Source organism: Nematolebias whitei, chromosome 2 (genome assembly GCF_014905685.2).
Source record: "Nematolebias whitei isolate Nwh7 chromosome 2, NemWhi1, whole genome shotgun sequence".
NCBI lineage: Eukaryota > Metazoa > Chordata > Actinopteri > Cyprinodontiformes > Rivulidae > Nematolebias > Nematolebias whitei.
Genome location: NC_056499.1, coordinates 58,700,524 through 58,713,205, shown reverse-complemented (window position 1 = coordinate 58,713,205; position 12,682 = coordinate 58,700,524). Strand labels below are relative to the sequence as shown.

The following is a 12,682-nucleotide window of genomic DNA, read 5'->3' as shown; positions in this document are numbered from 1 at the left end:
ATATATATATATATATATATATATATATATATATATATATATATACAGTGAGTAAAATAAATATTTGAACACCCTGTAACTTTGCAAGTTCTCCCACTAAGAAATCATGGAGGGGTCTGAAATTTTTGTCTTAGGTGCATGTCCACTGTGAGAGATAATCAAAAAAAAATCCGGAAATCACAATGTATGATTTTTTAAATAATTTACTTGTGTGTTACTGCTGCAAATAAGTATTTGAACACCTCCAATCAGCAACAATTCCGGCCCTCAAAGAGCTGTTAGTCCACCTGTAAAAAGTCCACCTCCACTTATTATTATTCTAAATCAGAAGCACCTGTCTGAGGTCGTTAGCTGCATAAAGACACCTGTCCACCCCACACAAACAGTAAGACTCCAACTACTAACATGGCTAAGACCAAAGAGCTGTCCAAAGACACCAGAGACAAAATTGTAGACCTCCACAAGGCTGGAAAGGGCTACGGGGCAATTACCAAGCAGCTTGGAGAAAAAACATCAACTGTTGGAGCAATTATTAGAAAATGGAAGAAGCTAAACATGACTGTCAATCTCCCTCGGACTTGGGCTCCATGCAAGATCTCACCTCGTGGCGTATCAATGATCCTGAGAAAGGTGAGGAATCAGCACAGAACTACACGGGAAGAGCTGGTCACTGACCTGAAGAGAGCTGGCACCACTGTTTCCAAGGTTACTGTGGGTAATACACTAAGATGTCATTGTTTAAAATCATGCATGGCATGGAAGGTTCCCCTGCTGAAATCAGCACATGTCCAGGCCCGTCTTAACTTTGTCCATGACCATTGATCTAGAGGAGTCATGGGAGAAAGTTCTGTGGTCAGATGAGACCAAAATATAACTTTTTGGTCTTAATTCCACTCGCCGTGTTTGGAGGACGAAGAATGATGAGTACCATCCCAAAAACACCATCCCTACTGTGAAGCATGGGGGTGGAAGCATCATGCTTTGGGGGTGTTTTTCTGCACATGGGACAGGATGACTGCACTGTATTAAGGAGAGGATGCCATGTATTGAGAGATTTTTGGGAACAACCTCCTTCCCTCAATTAGAGCATTGAAGATAGGTTGTGGCTGGGTCTTCCAACATGACAATGACCTGAAGCACACAGCCAGGAGAACCAAGGAGTGGCTCCATAAAAAGCATATCAAGGTTCTGGAGTGGCCTAGCCAGTCTCCACATGTAAACCCTATAGAAAATCTTTGGAGGGAGCTCAAACTCTGTGTTTCTCAGCGACAGCCCAGAAACCTGCTGATCTAGAGAAGATCTGTGTGGAGGAATGGGTCAAATTCTCTGCTGCAGTGTGTGCAAACCTGGCAAAAAACTACAGGAAACATGCTGGTGAAGATTCTCAGTCATCCAGGACATGATAAATTCAAAAAATTGGGGACGTTATCAGTAGGCAGGGCGCTTGATTCAGTTGACAGGGCGGGACGCCCTGCTTGTATAATGGTAGGGGAAACAATGACGTATATATTAGGGTAGCTATGTGGGGTTGCAGTGGCTGAGTGGTTAGAGCAGTCATCCTCCAACTGGACAGCTGTGGATTTGATTCTACCACATGTTGAAATGTCTATGGGCAAGACACTGAACGTCTCATTGTCTCTGATGTGTGTCCCATCGGTGTATGAATGTGAACTAATTAGATTCTACAGATTCAGATTATCGTTATAGAGATGTAGTAGAGTGAATGGTAAATGGACTGTACTTATATAGCACCTTTCTATCTTATTTCAAGATACTCAAAGCGCTTTACACTACAATCTGTGCCTCATTTACCCATTCATACAGCACTCTACTAGATCGCTACAAAGCTAATTGAACAAATCATTCTAATGAGACTAATCAGTGCTTTAGATCACATTCATACACTGATGGGACACACATCAGAGGCTATGAGGGGTTCAGTGTCTTGTCAAGGGACACTTCAGCATTTGACTGCTGGTGGATTCGAACACCCAACTCTCGCATTGGAGGACGACTGCTCTAACCACTCAGCCAAAGCCGCACCAAACTCAGCCACAGCCGCCGTATGTGCTGTATGAATGTGTGGAGGTAAAAGAGGGCACAAATTGTGTTGTAAAGAGTTTTGAGTATCTTGATAAGATAGAAAAGCGCTTTATAAGTACATGTGTTCATATTTATAATATTAACATTTTGTTTAGCATCATAGAGCAAAAATCAATCTAAAAAGGAAATGCTGTAATATCCACCACCAAAACACAGTAGCCCCCATCATATCAGCCTGTCCACCTACCTGCAAGCTTCGCTGGGCCGGTATTGACAACTTCTTGGCCCTGTGTTGACCAAGCCCCCGATCTTGGGCCAGCTCCTCCTCCAACTCCTGCTGTCGAGTGGCCAGTGCTGGATCAGAGCAGCCAGGAAAGAACCAGTCATCCTCAATCAGTTTTGTGTCACAAGGAAGGGGGAGTAGTCAGGTTGAAGGATATGTTTTTGTATGTATGGTGAAAATAAAGTGAATTGGACAAACGTAGAAGGAAGATAGTTTTTGATAAGATGAATAAGAGGAGAAGTTGGGAGAATGCATGTTGGCAGAAATGATGATGGTGGTGCAGAGTATGAGGAACTTTGAAAAAACCCAAACATATTTTGCAGTAAAGGGATGGATTGATGCAGCAGTGGAAGCAATCAGAGAGAATGTTGAATGTGGAGGCAGAAAAGAAGAACCAAGGATGGAAACAGTTACCATATTTTTCACTGTACAAGTCATGTTTTTTTTTGTGTGCATAATATTCATGCCCTGCAACTTATACACCAAAGCAAAGATTTTATGGATTTTTTCCCATATTTATAAACCAATTTTTGGCTAAGATATGACCATTTTCATTAATTCTGACTGAAAATATTGAACACTACGATTTTCAGACGCTAGATAACAGTCGAGTAGTATGGCATGCCGCTGTGTCATGCAATAAGTGGCTATTAATGACACCATCGGCTTGCCATATCAAGTCAAGTCCGTCCAGCTCACCTGGAGCAACCATCAAATCAGCTTCATTGCGCTGTACCGCCCCGGCAAAATGCAGCTAATTTGACCACTGAAGTGCATTTATTAAGTAAATGTTACACTGAGACACACCTTTGTTATAATGTTGAGACAACAAATAATTGTTTTAGGTGCTTAGCTTGTAAAATTTCGAAGAAATGCACAGCAAGTAGTCCCTCTGCGCTTTCCCGCAGTCGCGAATCGGCTTTTGAAATAAAGCTGATTTGACCATCAAAGTGCATTTATTAAAGAAAAGTTACACTGAGACACAACTTTATTATAATTTCGAGCAAAAATTAATTGTTTTTAGGTTAACTTGTTAAATTTCAAAGAAATACACAGCGAGTCCTGAAGTGCATGTGCTTAATTCTGTGTATCGGCTTTTTAAATACAGGTGATTTGAACATCAAAGTTCATTTATTAAGGAAAAGTTAAACTGAGACACACCTTTACTATAATTTGGAGCAAACAAATAATTGTTTTTAAGTGTTAATCTTGGTAAATTCTTGCTTAAATCCTCCCTGCAGCCACCATTTGGTAGCCAATTGATTATTGGCACAACACCAGCCCACATTTCCAGGTTGGCAGCGGTGACGCATAATAGATGCAACTTATATGGAGAAGCAACATATTTATGGATTTTCCCACTTTATTAGACTTATTTGGACGGATGCGACTTATAAGGCTGTGTGACATGTACAGTGGAAAATACGGTATTCAGATTAGGTATGCATTTGCATTGTGTGTGTGTGTGTGTGTGTGTGTATGTGTGAATACTTCAAATGCAACATTCTAGTCCAGAGGTGGGCAACATTTTTTTCCAAACCAGCTGATCACATGCTCAAGAAGGACCATCAGCCTAACAATAGATCATTAGCACACTGATGGCTGTTCACTATTCACAGGGGGTTGAGTGATACTAGCAATCACAGCATTGGAAGAGGGGGACAATTGAACACGTAGGCCTCCACCCCTGTTTAACAATGGACGATTTCTTTTCACAAAGATGGCCTCCTTTACTCCTCTCTCAAACCATCGTTCCTCTCTATCCAGGATGTGAACATCTTCATCCCTGAAAGAGTGACCGCTGGCCTGGAGATGAGTGTAGACCGCAGAGTCCTGGCCTGATGATGTTGATCTTCTGTGCTGGGCCATCCTTTTGGCCAGTGGCTGTTTAGTTTCCCCGATGTAAGACTGATCACAGCCCTCCTGACACTGAACAGCATACACAACATTACTCTGTTTGTGCCGGGGGACTGGATCTTTGGGATGAACCAGTCTTTGCCGTAATGTATTTTGGGGTTTAAAAGCCACTGGGACGTTATGTTTAGAAAATAAACGTCTCAGTTTCTCTGATACTCCCTCAACATATGGAATGACCACTGGTCTGGGTTCCTCCTTTTCACCTCATGGCTGACTGGAGTCCTGTTTGGGTTTTTTCTCTGCTTTCAGGAAGGCCCAGTTAGGATATCCACATTGCTCTAGAGCCTGTCTTGTGTGGGATTTCTCCTTCTGCCTGGCTCCTGAGCTAGTGGGGACGCTGTCTGCTCTGTGATACAGAGTCCTGATGACTCCTAACTTGTGCTCCAAAGGGTGATGGGAGTCAAACTGCAAATACTGGTCTGTGTGGGTGGGTTTGTGGTACACCTCAGTTTGCAAATGTTCTCTATCAGAGACTGAGACCTCACAGTCCAAGAAAGCCAACTTGCCATTTTTTTCATCTTCTCATGTGAACTTGATGTATTTATCCACAGAGTTGATGTGGTCAGTAAAAATAAGGTCCTTCTTGAGCATGTGATCAGCTGGTTTTGGTTGTCAGCAGCAAAACTGGTTGATCCACTCTGAGAAAGGTGCTATTTAAGAGACTGAGCTGAATACAGCGCCTCAGACTGAGGAAGTCTCTCGGATGAGAGACAAAGCGTTTCTACATTTTTTTTTGTTGTTTTGCTTTGTTTTGTTTTTTTGAATGTCCAGAGGACCAGATTTAACTTTTTTAGATTTTTCTAAATGGATTATTGAGCATGCATCAGGATGTCTGATAATAATGCTGTTATTGTTGTCAGGGCTTGAGCCCAACCCTGGACTCCCCACTAATTACAGCACATCAGATGACTTCAAATACGTGTCAGTATTTCATTTTCTGCATGTAAACGCACGTAGCCTTCTGAGAAAACTTGATGCTTTTAAAATTCTGGTCAGTTCTTCTGGGGCAGATGTAATCTTCATCTCTGAAACCTGGCTCAACAAATATGTACTCGTCAAAAAAAAAAAAGGGGGGGGGTGGAGTCGCTATTTACATCAGAGATTCTCTAGTTTCTAGTCTTGTGTCTGCTAAAACAATCCCAAACCAGTCTGAGGCCTTAGCTGTAAACATCACTTTGAATGGAGGCCAGATCTTATCTGTAGTGGGTTGTTATCGTCCCCCCCCCTTAGCAACACCTGAGGCGTTGTCCTCCCTGATTGAATTCTTTGGAAATTTAAAATTCAAAGAGATTTTTTTGGCAGGAGATTTCAACATTGACAAGGATAAGTTGACAACCCCCCCCCCCCCCCCAACCGTGATAAATTCAAGGAATGTTGCTTGTCACTCAATCTAACCGAATTGATCGACTTTCCCACTATACCAAACAAAAATCGTCCTGAAAAATCTTCCATCTTACACCTGTTTCTAACAAATATGCCTCACAAATTCCCTGGTACAGGTGTATGTGCTGACATTTTAAGTGATCATTGTGTAATAGCGGCTCTCACCGAGATATTAAAATTCCACCTTCTAAGCACAGATTAATTTAAAAAAGGGATCTGAAACGTTTTTGCAAACAGTCATTCCTCTGGGATCTATCTCACTTTGACTGGCATTGTATTCTATTAACTGAGGATGTGAACACCTCTTGGAACTATTTTCATAATATTTCAAAATTTCCAATGAAAGACGAAACGTTTCTACATTTTTTTTTATTTTATTTTTTTTGCTTTGTTTTATTTTTTTGAATGTCCAGAGGACCAGTTTGAACTTTTTTAGATTTTTCTACCTGGATTATTGAGCATATATCAGGATATATTTTCATAATAGTTTCATTTAATTTGTAAACAAACATGCGCCTTTTCATGAGTTCAGAATAAAGGGACGAGACAGCCCCTGATATAGTCCAGAGCTAGCTGACCTCCTGCACAGGAGAGATCATCTTTGGGCCGCAGCAAGAAAATCTGGCTGACACTGATTGGTTGAGTTTTCGGCAGATGAGGAATAAATGCACAACTGCTGTCAAAGCAGCAAAACGCAACTCTTTCTTATCTCAGACCTCCAAAAATCTAAATGACCCTAACAGAATCTGGAAAACCATCAAATCTCTCAGGCACACCCCAATCATCTGACCTCCCATCACAACTTCTCATTAACTCTGTTCCTGTGTCAAATAAGCACGAGATCCTGAACTGTTTCAACAAACATTTTGTTGCTTCTAGTTCTTTATTTGACACAGTTACTAATGGAAAATCAGCCACTTCACTTAATAACCAAACTTCTACAAATCAAATCCCTCCTACAAGTCAATCCTCAGTTAAGCACAGCTTCTCTTTTTCTCCATTCTCAGTCAGTGATGTCAATAAACTGTTAAAAGATCTTGATCCTAAAAAATCTGCAGGTCCAAATGAACTTGTACCTTATTTCCTAAGGCTGGCTGCTCATATCATCACAGTCCCTGTGACCCATATCTTCAATCTCTCCATAAGACAAAACTCTATCCCAGACACTTCGAAAACAGCCTTTGTTCTTCCTTTGCTGAAGGGAGGTGCCCCCACCTCACTGAACAACTATCGACCAATCTCTAAACTCTGCATTTTAGCCAAGGTTCTAGAAAAACTGATAAACTCTCAAATCAAAAATTACCTGGACTCATTTAACATCTTACATCTCCATCAATCTGGTTTCAGGAAACAACACAGCACGACTGCTTCACTGAAGGTTCTTAATGATGTTGTTGAAGCACTGGATGCTAAGGATTATTGTGCTGCACTTTTCTTAGACCTGTCTAAAGATTTTGACACTGTGGATCATAGCATCTTGTGTCATAAGCTCTCAGAAATCGGTTTCTCAGAACACACCATTGGTTGGTTCTCTAACTATTTCTCAGACTGGAGGCAATGTGTTCAACATAATGGTACTTCCTCCAGTTATTTAACAGCCAACAGTGGTGTACCACAAGGCTAAGTCTTAGGACCCACCCTCTTTACAATCTACATAGGTAATGTAGGTCAGAGCATCCCTGATGCATCCATACATTTCTATGCTGATGACACAGTTGTTTATTGTCGAGCTAAAACAGTTTATAAGACTTTCCAGCTTTTGCAATCTGCCTTTAACATCATCCAGTCAGATTTGTTCCGCCTCAATCTTGTCCTAAATGCCGACAAAACCAAAGGGATGCTTTTTTCAAACAGGACGTTGGTCCCAGCAGTTCTTCCTCTGATTTTATCCTCAAATGGTGTCCCCATTGAGTTTGTCGATTCCTATAAATATTTGGGTATCTTGGTCGACTCGTATCTCTCTTTTAAGCTTCACGTGGAAAACCTAGTGAAGAAACTGAAAGTTAAACTGGGTTTCTTTTTCAGAAATAGATCCTGTCTAACTTTGAATGCTAGGAAACGCCTTGTATCTGTGACCTTCTTTCCCTCCATTGATTACGGTGACATTATTTACATGAACGTTCCTACAAGAACTTTGCAGATGTTGGATGCTGTCTATCATGGTGCACTAAGATTCATAACTGGCTGTGCTTATCGTACCCATCACTGCACCCTGTATTCACTGGTTAACTGGACATCATTAATCCAACATATTTCAGTCAGGTCATCTGGACAGTTTCTTTTTGTGCTGAAACGTTTCGCCTTCGATAGGGAAGACTTCATCAGTCAAGGAAACACACAACACAAAACTGATTCTTCCCCCAACAGCTTACTCCAAAGTGGAACAAACCAGTTATGTTGGTGCTAAGATGGTTTCTTTGTCACGCCCCCTCCTCCATTGCCGGCCCTATTCCTTGTTGACAGTCGTGTCAAACTGGTTGAAAACAACAAAGAAACTGTCCAGATGACCTGACTGAAAAATGTTAGATTGTATACCTGGATTATTGAGCATTGACTTTGTTGTTTTCAACCAGTTTGACTGGACATCATTAACTTCACGCAGACTCTCTCACTGGTACATTTTCATCTTAAAATCACTTCTTGGTCTGCTGCCTTCATACATCTCCTCCTACATGTCTCTGCATGAGTGCAGCTACAATGTGCGCTCTCAGGACATTATTACCCGCAGTGTTCCCTCATTGAGGACTAAACTTAGCAAGAGGGCCTTCTCCTACTCTGCTCCTGTTTCCTGGAATATCTTGCAAAAAGACCTGAAGCTCTCGACCTTGACCTCTCTAAGTGGCTTTAAGAATCTGTTGACTCATGGCAGGGACAAATGCAGACATGTTCCTTTTTTAGTTTTCTATATTTGCCTTATAATCTAGCTGTTTTTGTTACTTTTTTTTGCCATCTTATTTGTAAAAAATAAAAAATCTGTATGCCTTTTTATACCTGTCTATTGTTGTTGCTGTTGTCCATTGTTGTCATCATTCTTTGCTGAAATCAGGTCTCTCTTGTAAATGAGTCCTGGTGGTTCAATGGGATTTACCTGTCTAAATAAAGGTTGAATGAATGAAAATTCCAGTGTATTAATATTTTTTAGTTGTTGAAGTCCCATTCCTATATAGCTTTAAAATTAAAGTATATTGACAAGCTCTGATGATGATGATGATAAGTTTTAGACATTGAAAACACAAGAGGGACTTCATTGTGTGAATGCTTATAGGCATTCACACTACTGAGCTCCACTTTTTCTTCCGTACTTTTTTTGACATCTAACTATTGGTACAGTTTTTGTGCTATTTCAACAAATCATATATCAGAATGTTCATCCGTTTCAGGACATGACTGATATGACTTTTGGTATGGTGCAACTTTATCTTTTTGCGATATTTAGCATTTTCTGCCATTTTCTTCCCAATTAAAAATGAATTGAGCTCATTTTACATCTTTCATAACTTTTGTTCTGTTTACAACCTTTTACTACTACTTTCACATTTAGATCTGATAAAACTTTTTTCAGCTTCCTCGTGCAAATTTCCATAAAAATTCAGCTAGTTCAGCTAATTTCAGCTTTTTTTTTTCCAGCTGTTTTGTGCTCCTTTCAGCTTCATTCAGGTAACTTCAAGATTTTTATGCTTCTTCTAACTTGTTAGTGTGAACCAGTGGTTAATTTGAGCCGGATCCTGCTGGAACAAGATCCAGGAACTCCCTCATTTTCACCATGTGCATTTGGGCAACTTCAATCGGATCCGTCAGCTCATATCTCCGCCCATAAAAGTCCAAAGTCATTGCGCATTTTTATTTTGATTATTTATTAAAAATACAATGAGAGGAGACGTTGTCCATGTCTGTGGAGTGGATGTTACTGCTGGAGCGGGCGCAACAGCTCGCGCACACACTGCTGCCAGCAGAGACGCTGACCGCATGTTCCGCGGGGATGAAGCGTCTTCATCCACCTTCAGCTGTGTCTCAGAAACCAAAGCAGCACAAATGAACATTTTAATGGCACAAACCAGCACAAACGCAGCACTAACCGCTCATTGTATTTACTGGAATTTTTGATGTGGGTGGGGTGTCAGCTTCACCTCGCTCAGCTGTGCCCCTACAGACTGTGCACGCTTTACACACAGGAGCGTCTCCAGACAGCTCTGCAGAGCGTGCACAACTGCCAATGTGTCAGAACTCCTGCATACATTTCAAAGATATTAAATGAAAAAGCTTAACGTGAAAAAAATATGAGTAAAATGTTTGAGGTGTATTATTCACATCACATTTCAAAATTAGTCAAAATAACAGCTATCAAAATGTCAAAGACAGTTCAGCTGAGAAGAGTTCGGGTCGGACATTGAAGTTTGTGTGTGTGTGGGGGGGGGGGGGGGGGGGGGGGGGTTGGGGTGTTTGGACGCTTGACAGAATCGGAGCTGTATAATTCACTGCTCTCTAAAATAGTAATTTCAATTCAACCTTTATTCATACAGGTTAATCCCATTGAGCCTCGAGGACTCATTTCGTCCATCGTCCAGAAATCGTCCATCATTAAACGGGGTGGAGCCTCCGGTTCAACTGTCCCCCTCTTATAATGCTGTTATTGCTAGTATCACTCAGCCCTCTGTGAATAGTAAACAGCCATCAGGTGCTAATGATCCATTGTTAGGCCGATGGTCCTTCTTGATCATGTGAGCAGCTGGTTTTGGTTGTCAGCAGCAAACTGGTTGATCCACTCTGAGAAGGTGCTATTTATAAGACTGAGCTGAATACAGCACCTCAGACTGAGGAAGTCTTTCGGATGAAAGTCGAAACGTTTCTACATTTTTTGTTTTGCTTTGTTTTGATTTTTGAATGTCCAGAGGACCAGATGTAACTTTTTTAGATTTTTCTACCTGGATTATTGAGCATGCATCAGGATATGTTAAACATCTCTGTTTTCCTACATAAGTAACTTGATTCAATAACTATTTTAGAGAGCAACAAGAAGTAGCCTGACCAACAGCTCTCCTCGTGTGAATAAAGCACACACTGCTCACCTCGAGCATCCTAACATCCCCACCCCGGTTGACAACTGCCGGCACTAACATAGTGCTAAGATAGCACGCAACACAGAGGCGTCTCCCCCTCCTCCCCCAACCCTGTCCACAAAAACCCCGAAGAGATGAGTGTCCCCTGCCAAGACAAGTAACCTGGGGAAACACTGCATGCAGTGTGGAGAGTTGTTGAAAACCCAGAGTGAACTTTTAGTGCTTTGAGTATTCTTCTAGTAATCAAGTGGAATGGATTTGTTCACAAAGAAATGCAAACAGCACTAGATGAACTATTTCATGGTAAATGTTGGGGCTGCAGCTTCTCACTGTAACATGCTTGAGATTTTACATTTTCAGAAAAAAGACGTGGCGTGGATTATTTATCTTAACTCTGAGATTACTTGGCCTTTAACTTAATTTAATTTAAAAACAGTTTAAAATCTGTAGTTTTGACACAAATTTAAAGGGAGTCACTGAGACGCTGTCGTTCCTGCTAGCGACTGAAATCAATCATTTGACCCACGCGCCTGAGCTTCGATTCGCTCCAAAGGGGACACATCATCAGTCAGAGTAGGAGGTGCCGGACACTTGAGTAGGAGGAGAAATCACCTCCTGTTATGGAGGAGGCAGAGCGCCACTTGTTTCTCCAGTAAAACTATATTTTATCCCGGTGTGATTAACTTGATTTTCAGCGTTGACTGTGAAGCCGCATTACATACTTGCTTGCTTTTCCCACCTTCCTGTTAGTAATTGGTCGAGACAACACGAGCTTCAATGTGATTGGATGTAATCCCGTCTATCAACCAAAGTTAAGTTGAGGCGGACTCAGCGGGCTGTCTCGCTCTCAAGCAGGAAAGCCGCCCCCCGGCCGATGCGTTTTAAGCCCTGTGTATGTATTTTTGTGTACATTAATTTTTTTGTTGAAGCTATTTGACAAACTTTTTATTTCTTATTATTCAATATTTTACTAACAGAATAGTCAAGTAGCAATCTGGTTTTTTTTTGTGTGACTTGCTATGTCAGTCAAATGTTCAATTTTGAAATAAAGAGGTGGAAATTAAAACATTTGGAGGTTTATGCGGCAGCACAGTGGCGCAACTAGTAGAGCCGCTGCCTCTCAGTGCGCAGGTCCCTGGTTCAAATCCTGGTCCAGGGGCCTTTCTGGGTGGAGTTTGCATGTTCTCTCCGTGAATGCGTGGGTTTTCTCCGGGTACTCTGGTTTCCTCCCACAGACCAAAAACATGCATGTTAGGCTGATTGGTAACTCTAAATTGTTCCTAGGTGTGAGTGAGAGAGTGAATGGTTGTTTGTCTCATTTGTCTCTATGTGTCCCTGTGATGGACTGGAGACCTGTCCAGGGTGTACCCCGCCCCTCGCACAGTGATTGCTGGACATGGGCACCGGTGACCCCCGTGACCCAAAATGGAAGAAGTGGGTAAAAGATAATGGATGGATTTTTTTTTTTGCCAATGCATCGATTAATTGAAAAACAACAACAACAAAAAATAAAAAATAATCAACAGATTAATGGATTATTAAAATAACTGTTAGTTGCAGCCCTAATCCTGATCTCCTGTGAACATTTTTGAGACAAAGAGTACTTTAAACCCTGCACTTTCCGGTTTTGCTTTATTTATAGAATTGTTTCAAGGAAGTATTTGGTCTATTTAAATTAATTAATCCTGAGTATTTTGTATAGGTTCAATTTTTATAATCAAACTGAAAATTCATTTAGAGTCCAGGTTGTAAGAAAAGGAAGAATCCCAAGGGGCTAAAAATATATTAGCAGCATCCTTATGTTAGTCCTAATATATCAAGTCAACACACATAATGACACAAAAATTATTAAATTATTTTAGATGTTGCACTTTGAGCTTGAAAACAATAGAAGAATATTTTGCATTTCCAGACAACTACTGGTCACTTAAAGAGGGAAAAGCAAAAAAAAGTATATATATATATATATATATATATATATATATATATATATATATAT

At 40.9% G+C, this 12,682-nt stretch overlaps 1 protein-coding gene across 1 annotated transcript in view; it reads right to left on the bottom strand.

Moving 5' to 3' along the window:
• Positions 1-130: 130 nt before the first annotated feature.
• The window catches only part of LOC119427455 (coiled-coil domain-containing protein 69), a 168,043-nt gene continuing 155,491 nt past the window's right edge, over positions 131-12,682 (bottom strand). Inside the window, exons 7-8 of the mRNA XM_037695080.1 lie at positions 2,291-2,441; positions 131-145 (exon numbers count right to left, since the gene is read on the bottom strand). Coding sequence (XP_037551008.1) covers positions 131-145; positions 2,291-2,441 — 166 coding nt within the window. The remainder of the gene's footprint in view (positions 146-2,290; positions 2,442-12,682) is intronic.